Genomic DNA, 24,281 nt, shown 5'->3' on the forward strand with positions numbered 1-24,281 from the left:
AGTATGCACATGCTGAGCCATAGTTTGTCTTCCATGTTTGATGTCTAACCACCAAATATGTATACTTTAAATTCGGTTACGTGACCCTGTGTCCTCTTCAGAATCAACAGTAATATATTTGGCAAATGTCTTGAAACGTGAATTGTAAATTAACATAAGTATAATCCTGATAATAAGAAGGAGTCCCAAATACTTATTTTTTTAAAGTGTAACATTGTGGGGGGGGGGGGGACTACAATTATCATCAGCTCTATTTCCTGAAAATTCAGTTGAGGTAACCTCTGCAAGTCACAGCTCCACATTTGCATACAGTTCTGATCCTTTTTTTGGCAGGGCTATGGTCAATAGAATCTGAAGATACATCTCCAGAACCTGAATATACAGAAGAAAAACAGAAGAAAGTAAAGACAATTTAGAATGAAATTCAATTTTTCTATTAGTTTTAAAGTAGCTAGCAAGGCTACTAACTCATGCAAGATCACTGAAGTAAGTTTACTCCCAAGGAAATAAAAGTTTTCCCTTTGCATTTATAAATAGGAATGTTCAGACAACTCATTATAATTGCTTTAAAAGGATGGTGTAGGCTAGGTAAGAGGTCACACTTAGGTTATTAGGCCACATTTGTGAGATTGGGTCTCTGCAAAGCTGAAACTTACTGGGAAACCTCAATATACATTCATTCTTTTCATACATTAAGAGCAAATAAAGTCAAGCAATAACTATGTGAAGGACACCATTCTTAGAAAAACAAAGGAAACAAATTTTCATATTGTCACAATAAAGCAAATGAATTAAATGTCCTTTTTTTTTTCCTACATATTTATTTATTTATTTTTTAGTTTTCGGCGGATACAACATCTTTGTTTGTATGTGGTGCTGAGGATGGAACCCGGGCTGCACACATGCCAGGCGAGCGCTCTACCACTTGAGCCACATCCCCAGCCCTAAATGTCCTTTTAAAAGTCAGATTCAAGAAGGAATGGAATAAGTTCCTATGTGACTGAAATCATCATTTCAATCATCTGAACTAACATTGTTTATTAATTCAGAAATGTAGGCTTATATTTTTAAAATACAAGCAGTTTAGTAATGAAAAGGTGTTGTAATAAATCATTTTCCAAAACACAGTTCTGAAAAAAGGGGGCAACGTGATATAGAAGACACCATTTCTCAGACAACCAGATAAGCTCTGAATCTTAAGACCAGGAACTCTTACAGCCTTGATTTTTTTCATCATTAAAGTTAGTTTGTTGCAGATGATCTAAGGCCTTTTCCTATTTTGATTCTTCATATTGAAACTAACATCAAAGAAATTGTACTCAAAAATCCTACCTTTCATTTGATAATCAAATGTCAGCTCTTCTCCAGCATTTATGGTTCTTGTGGAAAATAATGCTATTCGGGGAAGACGAGTATCGAGGTTATCGATGAAAACATTGAACACCTGAAGATTTGGGTCACACTAAAAAGGAACATTAAAACCCATTTAAGTAAAAGTGATGTGAACAAACTGTTTTACATGCTATATAAAACCTTTAATTTCCCAGTGTGTTTATTTTTTAAGGGCCATAATTATATAAAATAATGGTTACCTGAACACAAGCACTGTGATATTTGTGATAGTCAATCTAATATACCAAGACAGTTACCAAATATTAACAAGCAGGCAGCATATACCTGATAATGTATATAATGATTCGTGTCTTGGGCAGGTTATGGTGGGACAGTATGAGATTTTATTGTACTGACAGAATGGAATGCAATTTAAAACTTTTGAGTTATTTATTTCTGGAATCTTCCATTAAATATTTTTGGACTGCAGTTGACTGTGGATAACCAAAAACGTGGAAATTGAATCTGTGGATAAGGGGTAAGGATTATATATTCCAAAATTTAGCTACAAATTCCAAAAGTCAAGTTTGACTCAATGTTTTACTGGAAATTAAATTGCTTAGGTATTTACATTCAAAAGTATTATTTTCACATATAAAAAATGTTCAAACATACTTAGAAGTAGAGAAAATAATACACTAAATCCATAAGTATCTGCTTAGCTTCAACAATTATCAATATGTTTACCAATCATCATCTTCTAGTCTCAACACTTTTTTTTTCCTGAAGAATTTAAATTTAACATTATTTCTTCTATAACTATCTCAGTAAGTCACACAATTTAAAGAACCAGAATAACAGTATTTTAAAAATCAAAAATCAGTACCATGGGATAAATTTTAAATTGTATGGAGTTTCACTGCTTAAACTTTTATTTATAATTGTCCAATATTTTGAGAGTATTCTCCACTAAATTATGGAATATCCAAGAAGAGTGATCTAAACAATCATACTATGAAATCCAATTACATAATTAGTTGTCACTGAATAGAACATAAGTGTTTTGGAAGTACAGTTGGCTCTCTGTAACTGGAATCTCCATCCACAGACTCAAGTCATTGGCAGATCAAAAATGTTTGGAGAAAAAAAGTACACTTATATTGAACAGGTACAGACTGTTTTGTCATCACTCTCTAAACAGCATAGTAAAACATTACATTGTATTAAGTATTAGAGATTATCAAAGTATAAAAAAGGATGTGCAGATGATGTGCAAATACTACATACCATTTTATGTAAAGGAACCTGAGAGATTCTGGAACCAATCCCCTGAGATACAGAAGGATGACTGTTATCTCCAATTTATCATTAAGAAAAAAATTATTTTAAAGCAAAAGTTTAAGTCATAAAACAAGGGGGTCAGAAGGTCTCTCACATATCACTAACAATCACACATCAGTTTTTTGTTATGCAACCCATTAAAAGGTTACCATGATTTATAACATCAGCTGTACAACTTACTCTCTGATATACGTTTTTCTTATATCTATAACATTGTCTATAAAATGGAGATATCAACCTAACTAGCCCTATATACCTGACATTTAGAAGGTGCCCCCAGATTAACTTATCTTTGGAAATAGTTTTCTCAGAGGATGAGACTCTGGTGTTATAATTGGAGCTCTCAGTTCTTTAAAATACAAATACTAATGGAGAATAATTTATAACTTAGGGGTGAAAATGTCCCAACTATTTTAATACTCTAAAAATCCTTAAATTTTATTTTAAAAATGTTAACATGCTTATATTTTAAGAAAACACAGTAGTCCCTCTTTATCCATGGGAGATTCAGTCCAAGACTTTAGTGGATTCCTGAAACCATAAATCATTACCCAAACCCTATCTTTGCTAGGTTTTGTCCCTAAATACATATATGATACATTTAACTTATAAGTTATGCAAACAAGAATGACAATAACTAAAATAGAACAATTCTGTACTAAATGTAATCTCTCAAAATGTTATACTTTCTACCTCTGCACTTTAAAAAAACACTTTACTCTTTGGCATATCCAAATTGCCAGCAACACTATGCTTATGTTTTGGGGCCATTATTAAGTAAAATAATAGTTACCTGAACACAAGCACTGTGATACTTTGATAGTAGATCTAACAAACCAAGAAAGCTACCAAATATTAACAAGCAGGTAGCATATACCTGATAATGTATATGATAATTTGTGTTTTGGGCAGGTTATGGTGGGACAGTATGAAATTTTATTGTACTGACAGAATGGAATGCAATTTAAAACTTATGAGTTATTTATTTCTGGAATCTTCCATTAAATATTTTTGGACTGCAGTTGACTGGATAACCAAAAACGTGGAAAGTCAAAACTGTGGATAAGGGGTAAGAACTATATACTCCAAAATTTAGTTCTATTAACTCTAAGTTAAAGTTAAATATAACTGCAAGTGATTTTTGATTCTTTTTTTTTTTTTGTACTGGGGATTGAATTCAGAGGCACTCAATCACTGAGCCACATCCCCAGCCCTATTTTGTATTTAATTTAGAGTCAGGGTCTAACTGAATTGCTTAGCACCTCACCATTGCTGAGGCTGGCTTTGAACTCAAGATCCTCCTGCCTCAGCCTCCCACGTCTGGGATCACATAGGTGTACACCACTGTGCCCAGTTTTGAGTATTTTATTTCTTAATTATCATTTATTAATTTCCTCTCTGATATGAATACCTACCTTATAAAGATTATTAATTGAAAGACTGGGCAAAGCATTAAGACTCTGGAAAAACTTGGTAAGCACCTCAATGCTGATCTTCCAAATATAGCATTAATACCATGAATTAACAGAAGAGACCTTTCATTAACATAATTTGAAAGGGTATGTTTAAAGATGATTATTCTTCAGCCATGAGAATTCATTAAAAGTAGTGTTAAGTTGAACTATTTATCTATAATTTAAGCATTTTTTTCTTACACTGTGATTCACAAAATGAGACACATTTCCATATCGGGCTGCATCCACTGTGAATTCATCAGATTCATAATCCAGATCAAAGAGATATGTGATTCCTTTGTTGTCATATAATTGCCCCCGTCTTTCAGCTTCTTCACTTGTGATTACCTAGATAAAAAACTATAGTATATTATGTAGCTATTGCTGAACTGAAGAAACATTCTTCCACAGACTATCAATATATTGATGCCTACAAATGTTTAAAAAAGAAATTTAAGTGTTATCAAAACAAATATTCAACATGAATTAAGAGCTAGATGAAAGAGGCAAGGAAAATGAAGGGTGAAAAACAGATGGTGAAAAAGAATAATTCTTTAACTTTTAAAATAAATTAAATGTGAAACAAGTTGAAACACTCATTACTTTCATTATTATAAGGTTGTTCAAAAAGCTGTAAATATAGCTACCTGTAGGACATAAGCACAATTACAAGTGTAAATTTTCTAAATGTGCTCTGAAGGCACATTTTTCCTATAACTAATCTGCACACAGTTACAAGTGGAAATTTGTTATATAACAAGAGAAGGTATGTTAAATTTGCAGTTAATTGGAAAGTTTTGTAGAAAATGTAGCATGAAATTCTATAGAGGAAAATTTCCAACCCCTGGATGATGGTTAACAGTGGTCGTGTTTGCCTTCCATATGTGAGGCCCTGGGATCTATCCCCAGCATAAAAAAACATCAACTATAGTTCTGCTCTTAGAAACACTTTATTACAAGCTCAGTTCAATAAACCAAAAATATCTAAAGTGATTCATGCTATCAACCAAATGTGACTGCTATATTTAAATAAAAGAAATATATAAGATCTAGCTTCTTGAATAATGATCCATAATAATCTGCCATTGTCTAAAAATATAAGGATCAAAACAAGAATCTCATCTAATTTCAGAAGCCTATAGAAACCGGTCAGATTTGATGATCCCAGACAAGCAACCACACTCATGTTCCTAGTCCCAGCTTGATCCATCATTCAGTTTTAGGTAGTGTGGCGTAGTCAACAGCACTCATTTTGAATCTTGATTCTTCTTGATAACAATATAATCTATGTGATGTTGGGCAGCTTCCTCAATTTCTCTGTATCTCAGTTTCTCTAATAACATAGTTAACAGTTCTACCTCATTGAGTTGAGAAGATTATTGAGTTCATATAATAAGATGCTTAGAATAGTATGTGGTATATGGTGAATATTATTTTTATATTTATGCATGGTTTGTATATAAATAAATTTGATAATATTTGGTCATTTAGAGAATGGTCTACAGTTCAAAGTATCTGATTTTCAGATGCAGTTTGATTTTCTTATAGATGCAATAAATGGTTTTGTGTCCCCTTTTTACAATACCTACTTATAATATATAAAGTATATTATTCATGTTGATACAAAATAAGTATAGCCAAACATAACCATATTTGGCCAAATGAATTAATTATAACTTTAAAGTTTCAATGTCAGTATGTGATTAGGTCTGATTTTCTTCTTAATGAAATCATAAAATAAAAATTACTTGTTATATTTTAAAATGTACATATACTATGTTCAATGACTATAAGTGGGTGTTTTTTGAAAAATAGCTATATAAACTTGTCATTATATATTTTTGCTCAGATGTAAAATTAAGTTTCCTTTTGAAGAGGTGGTTACCGAGGATTGAACTTAGTGACACTCAACCACTGAGCCCCACCCCCAGCCCTATTTTATATTTTATTTAGAGACAGGGTCTCACTGAGTTGCTTAGGGTCTCGCTTTTGCTGAAGCTGGCTTTGTACTCACGATCCTTCTGCCTCAGCCTCCTGGGTCCTTAGGATTAAAGACTGTACCACTGCACCTGACCAAAAGTTTACATTTTTAATTATTCCAGTGAACCCTTCTACTAAACCTGAATTTTTTTTATATTTGCAAATGTTGTATCAAGTATTTATGTTAATTGAGGTAAAAAGGTAACTTCACAAAAATATAAACCTTACAGGAACATTATGTGATAAACTGAACGTACCTCTCCAACATATTCCATGACAAAACTCATTTTTTTAATCTTCATAAGGGTTTTTACACCCCAGCCACAGCCATTGCTAGTTCGAAAGATGCAAAGTGAATACTGCGTGCCTTTTTGCACAATCCTATTGGGACAATCAGGTCCACATCGGCACCTTGAGTTGCATTCATAGATGGGGGTACCAGGTGGAATTCTAATTTGCTGGTTCTTATTATAAGCCAAAAGAACTCCAGCTTCAGCAGGACAACATTTCTCAAAGTAACAATCTGTGCATGAACAACCAAATGTAGCTTCATTGACTAAGCTGATCCCAGGAGCTGGTTTGTATTCATTAATGTAGAAGAAGTCTGAAGGTGGACCCTCTAAGTCAACAGTATTTTCAACAAATATCATTCCTTTATGATTCTTTCTTCTGTTGAGTTCATCTTGCCATCTCTGCAGAGCTATCCTTTGTTTGGCTTTCTTTACAATGTACTCAGCAACAGCAGGTTTCAAAGCTTTATTATTGTCTTTTGAAATTACTGATTTGCCTTTCTTTACCTGAGATAAATAATTATGCCTGTCATTAGAGAATTGTTGAAGCAGTAACGGACACTTGAGATTTTGTAAGGGTTCCCAAGTATTTGTAGAATCTGGCCATCCTTTCCATTTTACAAGATAATATTCCATATCCTTAAAATGCAAAAGAATGCAATTAGATCATGACAAATTATTTAAGATAATTAAGCATTTTAAAGAGTAAGCTACCATTACCATTTTTCTTGAGAGATTACAGAATATGGGAAGAGCCATAGTCTCTATCAGTTGAAGTACAGATCACATAAACTATTTTTCTTTATATTACATAGAATAGAATTTATATACAGCATAACATGTCTTGATAATAGGTTAAAAAGTCTTATCTAGAGAAAAACAGAGATACTAAAATTTATGAATATTTGACTAAACAGCTATTAGGTTAAATATAAAAGCATTTATCTTGATTATGGAAATATATGATCCTAAAACTAACTATCCATGTCTTATGTTAGTGGCTTACTTGGCTAGCATAGATGCAGGCTTTCTTTAAGGTACAGGACTTAATATTGTTAACTGGACATGAGGGAAATTATATTTCTTAATGTCATGGGCACTCAACCCCTAGATATTCTAAAGATGCACTATCCAATACAGTCACTGCTCAGCTACTGAGAACCTGAAATGTGGCTAGTCTGAACTGAAACGTGCTTTAAATATAAACACATTGAATTTTATAGACTTGGGCAGGGAGAGTAAAATACCTCTAAGTTTAAAAAAATACTGATCAGAGACTAGGGTTATGGCTCAGTGGTGGAGTGCTAGCCTCCAATGTGTGAGGCCCTGGATTCGATCCTCAGCACCACATATAAATAAACAAATTTTAAAAAGTATTTAAAAAAATACTGATCACATGTTGAAATATCTTTCATATTTTGTATTAAATATACTACTGAAAACAATTTCACCTCTTCCTTTCTACTCTATTCAACATGGTTACTAAGAAAATTTTAAGACATCCTGTACACACTGTATTTCTATTGAATGGCATTCTAGAGAATGCTAGCCTTATTTAGAGTCAACATAACTAATCAATTGGATCAGGTAACAGGCACTCCAGCCACCAAAAGTCAAATATTTTGACTTATCACTCAAACTGATGTTGATCATCATGGTATCTTGAATCTTGTGTTGTTTACACTACAGTAATATATTTTCTTTCCTTAAAATCAGGCAACATCTTGTTTCTTAACTTTCTCTTTTAAAAAAAAGTTAAGCAGGGCTTGGTGATCCTGTAATTCCAGCAACTCCAGAGGCTGAGCCAGAAGGATTCCAAGTTCAATGGTTAGGATTAGTCTTTAGCAAGGCCCTAAGCAATTTAGTGAGATCTGTGTCAAAATAAAAAATAAAAATGGCTGGGGGCTGGGTACGATGGTGCACACCTGTAATCCCAGAGAGGCTGAGACAGGATTGTGGATTCAAAGCCAGCTTTGGCAATAGCGAGGAGCTAAGCAACTCAGTGAAACCCCGTCTCTAAATAAAAATACAAAATAGGGATGGGGATGTGGTTCAGTGGTTGAGTATCCCCGAGTTCAATTCCAAATACCCGCCCCCACAAAAAATGCAGTTAAGGATATAGAATAAATTTATAAATTCCACAGTGAAGTCTCTCACTACCTTTTTCTCATCCTCCAGAATAACTAATATATCCACATGCCCTAAGATAAAATAAGCTCATAAAATTCTTCTGAAATATGAAAGTAATTAAACTGCATTTGACAATTTCTAAGTATGATATAATTTGTGGGATAATGAAAAAACTTAATTGGGACTAAATTTGCCTTTCTCTAAAAAATTTAGTGAATTTTTATTATAAAGTAAAGATGTACAGGACAGTTATTTAAGTATCCATTAATTCCCTCCATCCCCCACCAAAGTGTTGGGAATAGAATCCAGGGGTCTCTTGCAGCTGGGCAAGCAATAAACACACTGAACTATTCTCCAAGCCCATATCCACAATTTAAAAATGACAAATAACCTGGAAGGTCTAGGCTGTGTTCCCCAGCATACTGCTGAAGATAAAAACTGGAATAAGGAACACTGTGACACATTCATGACTGAACTTATTTTATCCTCATCATCTATATCTTAATGTTTTATTTTATTTTACTCAACAAGCAGTAATTCTTATGAATAAAATTGACTTGCTTTTTGAAAACTGCAAGTTTTCAAAAAACCCATTTCTGTTAAAAATGTGTTAAATTATGGTCTAGGGACATGCACAAAAACTATTTCATGGAAATAAATAATTGTAGTTCCAGACACAGGAAAAAAAAAAAAAAAGGACTAGATGTACAACAAAGTATTTTTGTCAAATTAAGCCTAAGATCTAAAGATTTCTTCCCCTTGTCAGATAACAGCAAACTTGGACTATTATTAGCAGGTATCTATACTAAAGCAGACATGAAATCCATTAGGCAGTATCTAACATATATCACTCTTAAGTTTTAAAAATTTTCTGATGCCAGAATAAAGCAATGCAACCCTGGTCTTTTTTTTCCCCCCTGCTACATTTTTTCCTACAATAGTCCTGACTTATGCCAAACATTAAAAGAAAACAAAGAAACAGAAATCCAGGCTGTAAGTCAGATGATTAAATTATCATCCTGTAAAGTTAAAAACATCTAACTCTAAAATTTACTTCATATTTAATCTATTGTATTGTTTAATCTTGCATTTAAGTGACTAAATTTCATATGTTGGCCACATTGGCACCTACTTAATTTATGGGGAGTAAGTACACTTAGAATATATGAATGCCTCTTTGACAAAAGAGTATAGAAATATTTTATCTGTGGTCTGTAGACATTTTATAAGCATATTTTACTTTTAAAATCTAAAAGACTTTCTATTTTGAAAAATAATTTTACAAAGGAATATTAAGAAACAAGTTCAGTTAATTCAATAACCTTAAATTCTAAGTCAAAAAGCTCATAGACTTATATATCAGTATCTTATTCTGATGCGTAATCAACTCTTGATTACCTTCAGAAATGGAATACAGCAGTAAAAATAACTATGTAATTTGGAATGCAACATTCAAATTTTTTTCTTCAAGACATTTTCGCCCACTATATTTGGCTTAAATTAAATTTAAATATTTTAGTATATATAACAAATATATGAAAGTTTAGGCACTGGGGCATGAAGAAACAATAAGGTATTACAAGCCTTTACAAATAAAATTTAATTGGGAAAAAAAGGCAATAATATGTGAAACAGCTAGCAGTGCAAGGCAATACAATTTTCAATGCCAAAATAAATAAGACAAGCAATACCACTAGAATATAAAGAGGAGAATCAATATAGTCCAGATAAAGGGAACAGAGGAAGTAGAACCAACTACACTGTGAAAGGCTGACAGAATTTGCTGGGTAGGGAGCATGGCAGGCAGGGTAAGAAACACAAGCAAAAGCTTGAAGCTAAGATTTGCATGAAGGGGCTGGGGATGTGGCTCAAGTGGTAGCGCGCTCGCCTGGCATGCGTGCGGCCCGGGTTCGATCCTCAGCACCACATACAGACAAAGATGTTGTGTACGCCAAAAACTAAAAAATAAATATTAAAAAAATTCTCTCTGTCTCTCTCTCTCTCTCTCACCTCTCTCTTAAAAAAAAAAAAAAAAAAAAAAAAAAGATTTGCATGAAGTATCCAAAAACAGTTAAAAGATGAACTTGTCGAGCTTTAAAATTCAGAATGTTGAATCAAGATAAAACCAATGCTGAGCTAAGGGAAGAATAAATTTTAGACAACCCTGACTATTTGGCTGAGGAATCTGAACTGGCCCAATCAGTTTTACAATTCTTAGAATACAGAGCATTTCTTTGTGGAAATTCTAAATACATTTAATTCCACTTAATTAGTAAAGTTTATTAATCTAATTGCCAAACCAATGAATTCTTCAATCCTCACCTAATTCAAGCTCTCTGAAGCAGCAGCCCTCACTTGACCATTCATTAGGCTTAAATATCATATTTTTTCATTCTTGTTCCTTTTCTCATTTTCTTTGCTAAGATTGAGTCCTCTGTCCATCACTTAATGTAGATACTCAGGACCTGTCCTTGACCCTTTTTACACTAAAAAAAAAGTATTGATGCCTTTGATAATCTGATGGAAGACATGGAAATTTCCATAACAAATGTCAGATATATAACCTTTTGAGTAATTTCAAGGTATTTGGGTATTCAGGGTGTTAAGAATTCCTCTACACCAGACATGGTGGCACACACTTGTAACCCAGCAACTCATGAGGCTAAGGCAGGAAGATCACAAGTTCAAAGCCAGTCACAGCAATTTGGTGAGGCCCTAGGCAACTTAGTAGTTGTGGCTCAGCCATTAAGTGTTGGTTTCAGTCCCTGGTACAAAAATAAACAAGGGGCTCAAGTTGTAACTCAGTGGTACAGCACTTGCCTAGCACATGTGAGGCACTGGGTTCAATCCTCAACACCACATAAAAATAAATAAAACAAAGGTATTGTGTCCATCTACAACTAAAAATATTTTTTTAAAAAACACCTCTATTGGGGTTGGGGTTGTGACTCAGAGGTAGAGCGCTCGCCTACCATGCGTAAGGCACTGGGTTGGATCCCCAGCATCACATACAAATAAAAAATAAAGATATTGTGTCCACCTATAACTAAAAAATAAATATTTTTTAAAAACACCTCTATAAATTCTCTTTCTGAGCAATGTTGCTATACCAATAGTAGTTAACTATATGCTGATGATTCCCAAAACTTTTATTTCCAACTCCATATATCCAACAGCCTACTTGATGTCCAAAAGACTCTTTTTTTTTTTTTTTTTTTTGTACTGGGGATTAACACAGAGGTCCTTTACTACTGAACCACATCCCCAGCCCATTTTATTTTTTGAGTCAGGGTCTAAGTTGCTTAAAGCCTTGCCAATTTGCTGAAGCTAGCCTCAAACTTGCAATCCTCCTGCTTCAACCTCCCAAGTCACTGGGATTAGAGGTACAGACCACCATACTCAACACTAAAATGTTCTTAAAGCAATCTACCTGCATGGAATTCACCGCTGTCCTTCCTTAACTGATTCCTTCTGTATTCCTTGTCATGATGAATCTTACCTTTCTACCTTTTCATACAAGCTTAAAAAACAGAACGGCAATCTCAATTCCTGTCCATTTCTATTACTATAGCTTAGTTACTTCAGGCCCTCAATTTTTGCCTGGATTATCATATTAATCTCCCAACTGGTTTCCCTGCCTCCAAACTGACAGTACTTTAGTCTATCCTTCTTTGAAAAGTTTTCATTAAAAAAAAAAAAAAGTTAATTATTCCCCCATAGCCTATAAAGTTCAAATTTCCTATTATAACAAAGGTAGCTATTCTTAAATTAGTCCACTGTCACTCTGACTCAATCTCCCATTATAATTATGTCCCATTCATACTCTACCCTTTAGACATACCTAGTGCTAGTGCTCGAATATACCAGACTTTTTCATATCTTTTTGCTAGTTTGTTCACAAAATTCTCCCTGATTAGAATGGCCTCTCAATTTGCCTAGTGAATACTTATTTCAGTACCATCTTTTTATGAGTAGAGAAACCTACTTTCAAACAGCTCAAATGTTACCTCTTTTGTGAAGTTGTTCCTGCCTTTCTCAAGAACTGATCATTGCCAACTTCCGTGTGATCCCCTTTCCTTCTTCCCTCCCTTTTCTAGTACTGGGCCGAAGCCAGGGCATTCCACCATGGAACTACACGCCCAGTCCTTTTATTTTTATTTTGAGACAGGGTCTTGATAAATTTTCCCAGGCTGGCTCCAAACTTGTGATCTTTTGCCTCAGCCTCCTCAGTCACTAGGACTACAGGTATGTACACCATACCCAGTTTCGTTTTACCATTCCAATTTAATCTATATGTTATTGTGAGAACGATGGAATTTTATTCTTCATAGCACCAAAACAAGCAAAACTGCTCACCACCTTAGGCTTCAGCTAGATGTTTCTGAGTGTATAACAAAAAATGACTATCAATCAGTAAGCATATAATATAAAAATCAAAACCATATGCATTTTTTCTTTTTGGTACTAGGGATTGAACTCAGGGATACTCACCACTGAGCCACATCCCCAGCTCTATTTGGTATTTTATTTAGAGATAAGGCTCACTGAGTTGCTTAGCTCCTCACTGTTGGTGAGGGTGGCTTTGAGCTCTCGATCCTCCTGTCTCAGCCTCCTGAGCCACTGGGATTACAGGTATGCTTAAAAGAAATATGAGCAGATCAACTTAACCTGGAATTAGCAATTCATGGTTCTCAGCATTTTTTTTGTTACCTGTTACCTACATGTTTACAGCCAACATTTAGTAACAAACATCAAAACTTTAAATAAAAAGTGTGGGTATAGATACACATGAGAGGACAAAGGACAAAAAACGTTTCCATCTTCCCATTCATTTTTTTCCTGATTATTTTGAAACAATCATCATATTAAATATCAGTGGTAGAAAAGCCTGAATATAACTATGTAAACACCAGTGGTTGGTTCTGTGTGAGCATAGTTAAAAACTATCATGGTCAACAGAAAATCATTGGATTTCATGCCAGTAACTGACAAAGAAGGAACTAAATGTGTTTTACAGATCCTGCAATGAAAAAAATAAAATACAAAGGATCCATGTGGACTAAAATTTGGGTTGTAGTTTAACAATTTTTGTGTTATTCTAGTTCTTTAAAAGTCACTCTAGGTGCAATCAGTCTTTTAGAAATATTAACCTATTACTGGATGTGGACCATCCTGTTAGTTTGTGCCAGTCTACTGATTGTTCTAAAGACGCAGAAGCAGTTGTACAATTTAAGAAATCAAAGCAGTCAGGTATAGTGGCGCACACCTATAACCCTAGCTACTTTGGAGGCTATAGCAGGAAGATCACCAGTTCAAGGATAGCCTGGGCAACTTAGAGAAACTTTGTCTCGAAATAAAAAATAAAAAGGGCTGGAGATGTAGCTCAGTGGTGCAGCACCCCTAGGTTCAATCCCTAGTACACCACAGACACAAAAAATCAAAGCTGAGGGTAATGTTTGTTACTTCGGGAGAAACTCCACCAATGTGTAATGGGCACTCTTGATTTTCACTGTATGTTAAGTAAGTATAGGTCTGTCAGAAATCACTCTATATGAAGGGGTACTATAGCAGAACACTTTGTCAGGAAAACACACACACACACACACACACACACACAGACTGAGACTACAATTTACATTAAATTCAACTAGACCCCTGGCATAGTTCATAATAGTAATGACCCTATTGTTCTGCCAGATAGCACTCTTTCCAGTTCCCAACTTGGCCATTCAGATCTCCCATTTTGCTCAAGGTCCCCACCCCACTATCTCCTCCACTATCTATATGACCTTTGTTCTAGCCTTCCATGGATCTACAACTATAGAGCATGTGGACGTAGATACAATAAAACATATATTTCATCAATTGTTTCTCTTTTCCCATCTCTTCAGTTTTCCCTGACTACTGATTCTCATTAGCATTTTAACTTCTACTTTTTAAAGCAAAATAAAATAAAACCTCTTGAGATACAAATGCTTTTTTTTTCAGAGAGAGAGAGAGAGAGAGAGAGAGAGAGAGAGAATGAATTTTTCAATATTTTCTTTTTTTTTAGTTTTCAGCAAACAACATCTTTGTTTGTATGTGGGTGCTGAGGATCGAACCCGGGCCGCACACATGCCAGGCGAGCGCGCTACTGCCTGAACCACATCCCCAGCCCCTACAAATGCTTTTATATGTTAGGGAATCTCTAAAAGACATTAAGAGTGAAAGGCTGGAACTTGGTCACGGGGTAAAAGATTTCAGTATACAGCCTTTCATAACATTCAGTTTTTTCAATCTCATGCATGTATTACCCACTCATATGTTTTTAAATAAAAAACTTAAAGTTATAAATATCTTATGTCCTTTCTTGTCTTTCCTCTCCTTTTCTTTAAAGCTAGGATTCTTGGAAAAATTGTCTGTACTACCTATTTTCTTACTCCTCCTATTTATTCCTTAGTTCTTTTGGCTCTTCTATCCATGCCACAGAAATTAAGGGCATCAATGGCCTTTTGACTACTAACTGCAATGGATCCTTCATCTCCGACCCACTGTTCAATACTGTTGTTGACATAGTCTCTTCCTCAGGCTTCCATGATTACTTTTCCAGTTTTTGTTTTTGGTTTTTTTCCCCCCAAATCACCTTTCTTGCCAGTTTGTTTGAGTCTCTTTGATGGTACTCTTTTCTACTGACTGGGTAGTAGTCCTTGCTCTACTCTTCTTATATTTGTACTGCTTGGACTTCTGCAATAACCTCTTGCCACCTTTTCCACTCAGGGTACAATAACCAGAGTCATGTTTTCAACATATACATCTCATCAAGCCATTCCCATTTAAAACTACTTAATGGTTCCCTACTGCCCTTAAGATGAAGTCCAAAAATCCTTTTACTGGCCTACAAAGACATTGTACTTTCTGGGTTCTGCCAATCTTCCAGCCTCATCTCACTGCCTCTTGCTATGTTCCACTCACACTTTCTATTCCTTGAAGAAGTCAGGCAGTTTGGGGTATCAAAACCCATCCCCATCTAGCTTTCCATTCTTTGGGACACCAGCTTAAACATCAGTTTCTCAGTGAGTCCTGCCCAGGATTAAGTCTCTCCAGGATAAGTTAGATCCCTGTTACATTAGTACCTACCTCCACTATAATTAAATAACTTGAGTAAGCACTTAATACTTTGTTCTAAGCATTCTTTATCTCACTAAAAGATAAAATATGTAGTAGCAGGAACTAGGCCCCCATGTCCTCCATTGCTGAGATTCCTAGTTCCTAGCCCAGGACACAGTATATGGCTAATATATATATATATATATGTTGAGTTAATGAACAGCTATTTCCACTCCCAAGAGTTCATTCACTATCTTTCTGCCAATTACTTCAAAATCTATTTCCAATTAGATGTCATTCTCAATGTGGAACCACATTTCTAACTTTCTTCTTAAAAGTGTACTCAGTTTTCTTTCCCAAACCCAATCTAGATTGTTCTTCCATATTCTTAGACCCTAGTGAAAAGTAGTATTATCTATACCATTTATGCCCGAGTCAGAAACCTATATTTTCAGCTTGGGGTTGTAGCTCAGTGGTGGAGTGCTTGCCTTGTATGGGGAAGTACTGAGTTCAAGCCTTAGCTCCACATAAAAATAAAGGTATTGTGTCCATCTACAACTAAACAATAAAAAAAGTTAAAAAAAAAAAAAAGAAAGAAACCTATATTTTCTAGATATGGCTTTCTTACTACAACCTTTACCACCCCAACTACAAACCAGGTGTATAAACTTTACAATCTTACCAAAATAAATAAAAATTCTAAAAAATAAAATTCACGATCTCTCTTCATTGCCATAGTTAATACTTTAGTTCAAGCACTATCATTTCTTGCCTACAAAAGAAATTTAGAATATGTGGTCATTCATGTGTTACTCCCTTCCTGCCAATTCATGCTCCTCGCTGTAGTAAAAAAAAAAAAAGTCTTTGAATTACAAATCTGATGTCACTCACTTTAGAACTTTCAATTGGGTCCCCATTGCCTTAAGATGGTTGAAATATTTTTCTTATTTCTCATTTTTTCCTACTCCTACTTCCTACCACATTACTCTCTAGACAGAAGATATATAGAATTACAGTACTTGGACATCATTTCTTTTGGGAAGCTTTCTGTGATCTACATGTACCTCAAAAGATATTGTAATGATGTTTGCCATAGCCCTTACTGCAATGGATCATTTACAATCTTTCTTAATATGCTATAAATTCTTTAAAATGAATAACTGTTTCTTTTTAATGTATATATTCCTGGTGACTAATGTAGTACAGAGCACAAAGAAACAAAAATGTTCAAGCACCATAATTTATTGAGTCTATGGGAAAAAGAAATAGGAAACATTAGTCTAATTTAAAGTGCTATTATAATCTAAGCATGAAGCAAGACAATTCAACTCATAATCACTAAGCCACTAATGTGCAGAAGGTGTTCAAAGAATATAAGCTATGTCTGCTTTTAAGTTGTGTTTACAATGATTAGAACAGTGCCTGTCTTGTAGTAGGTGCTCAGTAAATCTTAGCTAGATAAGACAATGTACAAGTATTTGTCTCAGACAGGTCTAAAGCAATGAGAGCTGAGTTTAAGAAACAACTGAAATGGCACTGTTGAATATGGTACTGAGATGGTGTCTTCCATGAGCTAAGTGAAAGAAGCTACACAGGGAAAGGATAGGGTTATAACTTCTTTCACCTACCCTGAATATATGAAAGAGAGAGAAGGAGAAGAAAAAAGTGGAAGTACGTTAAAGTAATACTGGCACATATATTAAAACTATGTGGTAGGTAGAAGACTGTGGAATATTAGTGAGGTGTTGAGAACACAAATGAGCAAATAAGGTTGCTCATTCCAAATAAAGAAACCAGGTGGACTAATGAGAAAGAGTTAAGGAGAAACTAAATAGCAAAAAACTATCTGAAACTGTACTAGAGCACTCAATTCTGTGCAAGAATGAATCTTGGTGGCATCAATGGAAGCACAGACTCCCTAGATAATCTATTCTTTCTGTGGACTTGTAACAGGAATGAACAGAAAAAGACAGAGATGGAGGAAACACAATCTGATCACTTATTTGATTTAGAGGGTAAGAGGAAAGGGAAGAATTAAAATATGAAATTAAAGTTAAGTACCCAAACGTATTTAGGATTCAGTTAATGAAGACAAGGACCACCAACACAAGATGCAGATTTGAGGGAGGAACATGGGTAGTTTTAAATATGTTGAACTTGGGTACCTGTAGGGTATGCAATTTGAAATGATGTCTGGAAAGGAGTTAAAACCTCTGAAAGATTCAGGAGTCAAGATCTAAACCACTGGGAAAGAGGTCACCTACAAGATAAGAAGAGGGCCAACATCAGAGCCTTGGAGAGCATCTATATTTCAGAGGAAGGATGGATAGAGACAGCAAAAGACATTCCTAAAGAACATTGAATGAAAGAAAAAAATGAGTGGAAAAAAGGAGAATAGAGACATCAATGACAATGATACAGCACGACTACTAAAAGTTAATTGTCAGTCTGTTCTAAGCAGTCTACATTAATTCATTTAATGTTAATTATGCCAAATCAGGTACTATAACTATCCTCATTTCAAAGATGAACAAAATGAAGGACAGAAAGGCTCTGACTTGATGAACACCACAATAAATGACAGAATTGGAATTTGAATCTAAGCAATCTTTTTTAAACAAGAGTTTTAAAGCAGAAAAAGTAGCCAGTGGTGTTAAATATGGCAAAGTAATATAGTAAGATTTGAGGTCTTCAAAGTTAATAATTAGAAAGTCAATTGCCAGGGGTACGTATCAGAATAAAATGAGTTTAAAAAGTAATGGGTAATGAAAAGACAACTCACAGGATGGAAGACAAATTGTGCAATCATATATTTGAAAGCAACTTGTATCCAGAACATAAAGAAAAATTACAACTCAATAAGACAACCCATTTTTTTGAATGAGCAAAGGATCTGAATAGTTCTCCACAGAAGATATACAAATCGCCAATAATATCATTAGCTGTAAAAGAAAGGCAAATGAAGTGACAATGAGATGTATTTCACATCCACTAAGAGAGTAATAATTTTTAAAAATCCAATAACAGTAATAGTGGTCAGGACGTGGAGAAATTGAAACCCTTATACTCTGCTGAGGGAAAAGTAAAATAATGTAGAGCTTTAGGATTTGTGAGGATTGGAGATCTCCTTAAATGGTTCAACATAGAAATAATATGACTTAGCAATTCCATTCCAATAGAAATGAAAACTTATACTAACACAAACTTACACGTGAATGTTCATGGCAGAATTATTTATAACTGTCTCCAAGTGGAAACAACCCAAATATCCATCAAGTGATGAATATATAAATTAAATGTGATACACCCATATAATACTGATACATGCCACAACATGTAGGAACCTAAAAACATTATGCTAAGTGAGAGAAGTCAATCACCAGAAAAACACATATTATGATTCCTTTTTTAATGAAAGGTTTAAATGGGCAAATCTATAGAGACAGAAAATAGATTTGGTGGATCCCTAAGGACGCAGTGAAAAGGTAATAGAGGAGATTTGGGAGGTAATTACTATGGGGTCTAGGGTTTCTCTTCAGGGTAATGAAAAATGTTCTAAAATTGTGAGTAAACTGAAAGATTTGAATTACACACTTTAAATAGGAAAATTGTATGATGGTATGTGATTTATATTTAACAAATCTGTTAAAAATGAATGGGGGGCTAGGGTTGTAAGCTCAGTGGTGCAGCACTTGCCTCGCACATGTGAGGCACTGGGTTCAACCTCAGCACCACACACAAACAAATAAATAAATGAATATATTAAGAAAATGAATGGGGAGTGAAGAAGGAAAATACAGAAAATACTTGTATGAGTGTGGATGCAAAGTCAAAGGAAGATTTCTGAAGGTTAGGGAAGATCTTAATATATTTATTGACTGAGAAAAATCAGTGAAAAGAGAGCTTGATATAGAAAGGACATTGCAGATTAGGCAAAATTCTAGAAGGGTAGACAGGAAGGAATAATAAACATGATGACACCTTTGAACAGAAGAATGAGTGAAGACACAGATAACTGATGGTGAAGGTAAACTGAGTTCAGACTTGAAAGATCTTATTTTTCATTGAGGTAGAAGTCTTCAGTCACATGAAAGAGTAAGGGTAGAAAAGTAATAAAAGTGGGGGAACAGGGCTGGGGTTGTGGCTTAGCAGTAGAGTTCTCGCCTAGCACGTGGGAGGCCCTGGGTTCGATCCTCAGCACCACATAAAATAATACTCAGCACCACATAAAATAAAATAAAGATATTGTGTCCATCTACAACTAAAAAATAAATATTTTAAAAAAAGTGGGGAAACAGCTGAATCTATTAAGAAAGCAATAGAAAAAAGTCTATCAAGGAGAACTGAGCAATATGAGAATGTTTTAATGGAGTTGATATGCACGCATGTATGACACTCTCAGCTAGGCAGGTCAGTTCGAAGCTTGTAAACTGAGATGGCAAATGGTTGGGCTGTTTCCAGGGTGGAAGGATGCTGAGAGTGTAGGTGGAATGTTTGATAAGATTCCACTAAGGGGAGAAGGTAGACATTTTAAAGGAAGAACTGGATTTAGTGACTGATTCAACATAGATTAAGGAGAAGCAAAAGCAAAATTTAAAGCAAGATTTCTGATTCATTTTTCTGAAAGAAAATAATTAATGACCAGAATAGAGTTCTTTCTCAGAGGTAAGATATAGATACATTATTCAAATATAATTATACAGTTTAGGGGCCAAGTGTAGCTTAGCACAAGTCAGCACTCCATTAACATGTGTGCAAGACCCTGGGTTTGACTCCAAGAACTGCAAAAAATTTAAGTTTAGAATAAAAAAGTGTCTCAGAAGAACAACTTATTTTTAAGAGGAATAAAAAAGAATCCCAGAGAAGTCAGATGAGTTTTCTAACATTCTAAGGTACTAAATGAAGACCCAAAATGACTGAAATCCAGGCAATTCTACTACACTATAGAACCATATAATATCTGGGGTTGGGCATCACGGCAGGAAACACAAACAGTGATACTTCTTGAGGAGATTTGAAACACTAAAATTGGTTTGGAACTTCATTTTAAGTGATAGTGGGCAAATATAATCCAGGAATAAAAGGAATGACAGGAAAAGCCAATTTGAGCAAAGTATTTATTCTGGTAATCCACCTGGAGATAATCAAGAACTGGATGTAGAATGGTATAAGTACCTTAAAATATTCCAATGCAAGAACACACTATGCTTCAAAATCCTCTCAGTGTTACTTGGCAATATAGATGACAGGACATATAATTTATCATGGTGCTATGTTTTAAACATTAAGAAGAGCTTTGTTTACTTTTAAGGTTCTTTTCTGCTACAGAAATAGGAAATACTAAAGTGTGATTAAGTCTCTTAAGGAGCTAGATATTTGCCTTACCTTTAATACCTTGTAGTCACACAAGTATTCCACCTCATAATTGTTTAGATTCCTTTTGGTGATTCCAATCGATTTACATGTGAGCTTTTCTTTTCTACAATATTCCTGAAGAGTATCAAGTGAAACTAGGCAAGGCACACACCACGCTACAATAAGAAAATAGAATTCTTTACCAATGAAATAGCTACTCAATTAAAACAAAAAAGAGAAACTTAAAACCTCTACATTCCCACCCTTCAACTGGCAATTTTATAGCCTAAAAATCCATATGACAAGAAACCAGTTAAGTGTTTTCAAGTAAAGCATTAAAGAAGTATTTTGCTAAACTGGTCTTCTTAGATTTTTCTCATGGATTTCAATCCTACCATGATTAACTGACATCAATTTCTGCTAAGCCATGAACAAAATGTTTCATGCCTGTAAACTTTAAGATCACACATAAATGCAAACGTTAACAGGTAATATATGACTTTTCTGTTTACATAGAATTTTAATTCATGTTTTAATAAAACAATGAAAATAAGAATGTCTAAGATTAGAAATGTATCCAATAGAGATTTTATAATGCAATTATAATTGGTTAAAAAGTAACTTTCATTTCTTTTAATTGGACAATAACTGAACTCTAACTGAAGTTCTATAATTGCAAACATATACGTCGTACCTTTCCCACTCTGGAATATTACATGAAATTTTAACTCCACTTATTATTTTGCCCCATAGTGTGTTATCAAAATGAATAAAATCAAGGATTACAATCTATAAATGGAAAGTATACTGATGTTTGTGATACTCATTTTCTGCACTTTTTAAAGTTGAGCATCAGAAAGCACAAAGTATTCAATTTGTGTAAATCCACATACCCAACTGAGCATCAGACATACTCATAATCAACTTTACAGAAGCCAGAAACTAATTGTGATGTGATTTTTACCTTCAAATTTCTGTAAACAGTATGCTACCACAAAGAATGTAAAATATCACACAAAATGATATTTAGAAAAAAATTTAATAAACAGTTTTATAGCTACCATGGTGGTAAGCACTAGATGGACCAAGAGTCCTCTGCCCCTATCCCTTGGTGGGGCAACTAACTACATGACTTCGGGGAAGTCTCAATCTTTCTCTGTATCAATGTGAAAAAAAAAAAAAAAAAGGGTCAGGAGTGGAGAAAACTGGGGTTACCAAACAAAATTTATCACTAACTCAAGCTTTACTTGGTAGCTCTCCAAGGTAGTAGCATAACCTTTGGTGTTTTGAGGTAAATTCCAGGGAAGAGAGAACACTGCTGCTCTAACTTTACTTTTTCAACATTAAAGACACACCCTCCCCAACTCAGAGGGACTTGTCAGAAATCAGCACAATTTTCACCACTCCCTGCCAAAAATTCATAATTCTAACCCAAAGGATAAGACTCCGTGGTGCACACCTATAATCCCAACTACTCGGGAGGTTGAGACAGGAGAATCCCAAGACACGCTTAGGCAAGTTAGCAAGACCCTGTCTCAAAATAAACCATAAAGAGGGCTGGGGATGTAGCTCAGTGATAAGGTGCCCCTGGGTTTAATCCCCAGCACCCAAAACAAAACAACAAGGAAAATCCACCAAATTTGAGGAAAGACATTAATTGTTTTAGAGTGGTGGTACATAAATCCCTTCATTTCCATTTAAAACTCTTGAGGATGTTTTGGGTAAGGTTCATCTCATTGTGCTGATCACTTACAAAGGAGGTTCCTACTAGTTATGTACACAACGTGTTTGTCTCCTGTTTCTGAAAACTTATACCCAATTGAGGATTCCAAACAGAAACCTCGATGGACATTATGAATTTGAGAATTTAAAAACACATAAGCGTAAAAAAAAACTGCAAAGTACTGATTTATAAAGGGGAATGGCAGCCTATAATAATGGAGAAAAGGATTTCGATGACCAAATAAATATTGTATTGCCATCCAAAAAAAAAATCCTTCCACGAGTTATAGTAACCCCCGCCATTCTTAAAAGAAGTAGAGTTCAGGTTTCATAATGTCACAAACTGCAAGGAGCAGAACTTGAAACACCTTTAAATTGCAGACTGCATTCAAAGTTCCAGACATTCAAAGGGCGCGCGACACACATGCAAGCACATGCACGCACGCACGCACGCGCACACACGCACGCACGCGCGCTAATTTCTCAGTGTCCACATAAATAACACGCAAATCCTGGTGGGCAGGAAAGCTACAAAAAGCCCGGGGTTGCATCCTCAAATGCCCGCTTTCACGGAGATTCTCCAACGATGGAACCCCCCCGGTGTCCCCACTGTGGGGAACCTCGCTCACTCCCTTACCACACTTCAGCCCCAGTATCTTCCCACCCCCGTACCCCGGATACCGAGGTCACCATCACACCGGCGACTGTGGTTTCCCGCTTCCCACTTAAAAGCCAGCGTGCACATCGCGCGCCCCGCTCCCACCGCCACAAAGGAGCTCCGCGCAGCCGTGCCCACGGCACCTGGAGCCCTGGAGCCCGGGACCTCGGGGGCCGCTGCGGCGACGCGAGGGGGCCGAGGGCGCAGGGCTCGCCGCTCCGCTGACCGGTGCGTCCGGGCTCGCGCGGCGCCCAACCCCGGTGCGGGATGGCGAGCCCCAGGGGACTGCGGGCCGGGCGGGAGGAGGGTCGCGGGCAGCCGGGTAAGTAAGCGCCTGCTGCGCGCATTCTGGGGTCAGTGTGTCAGCGGGCGTTGTCCCGCCACGTCGCCGTCCTGCTGCCCCGCGGGACGACCTGGCTGCCCTGGCTTCGGGAGCGTGCCTGGGAACCGGCAGGGCGGGGGCCGCGCTCCAGCCTCACCTCCTCGCGCCTCGGCCTCGGCCGCCGCCATCTTGTGGAACATTCATTCAAACTGGCGCGGTCTGACGGAATAGCTCAGCTGGCCCGACGCCCCGCCCTCGCCCGGGACTCGGGGGCCGGGACTGGGGCCCTGGAACCCGCGAGGCGTCCTGACGTCACACAGGCCGACCCCGGCCGCCGCGGTCTGCGCGCCTGCGCCCCACGGCCCGGGTGAGGCGGGGCGGGGCGAACCCCGAGCCGGGTAGGCGCGGCCGAGCCCTACCTCTTAGACCCGATTAGTTCCTAGGTTGGGGAACACACCCGCCAGCCCTTCCCACGCCGCGCTTTTGAGGCACTTTATATAGGCACTGCGTGCACGGTACACGTCCGGAACGTGCAGCGCAACTTTACGGTGGGAAGAAGGCTCACGTCGGTACTTAACACATCTGAGCCCATTTCCTTCCTTCCTGCAGGA

At 36.3% G+C, this 24,281-nt stretch overlaps 1 protein-coding gene across 2 annotated transcripts; it reads right to left on the bottom strand.

The window, feature by feature from the left end:
* Positions 1–265: 265 nt before the first annotated feature.
* Suv39h2 (SUV39H2 histone lysine methyltransferase) lies at positions 266–23,933 on the bottom strand. 2 transcript variants are annotated; one of them, XM_076872850.1, is made up of 6 exons: positions 23,828–23,933; positions 20,999–21,144; positions 6,905–7,036; positions 4,329–4,475; positions 1,333–1,462; positions 266–372 (listed from the first exon to the last, which is right to left on the bottom strand). In XM_076872850.1, the coding sequence occupies exons 1-6, from the start codon at positions 23,868–23,870 to the stop codon at positions 266–268; spliced, it is 705 nt and encodes a 234-aa protein (XP_076728965.1). In that variant the 5' UTR covers positions 23,871–23,933. The 2 variants fall into 2 exon arrangements, with proteins under 2 accessions (XP_076728965.1, XP_076728964.1); XM_076872849.1 differs by having other exon boundaries at positions 6,365–7,036.
* Between the last annotated feature and the right edge of the window lie 348 nt (positions 23,934–24,281).

This window comes from Callospermophilus lateralis, chromosome 13, assembly GCF_048772815.1.
Source record: "Callospermophilus lateralis isolate mCalLat2 chromosome 13, mCalLat2.hap1, whole genome shotgun sequence".
NCBI lineage: Eukaryota > Metazoa > Chordata > Mammalia > Rodentia > Sciuridae > Callospermophilus > Callospermophilus lateralis.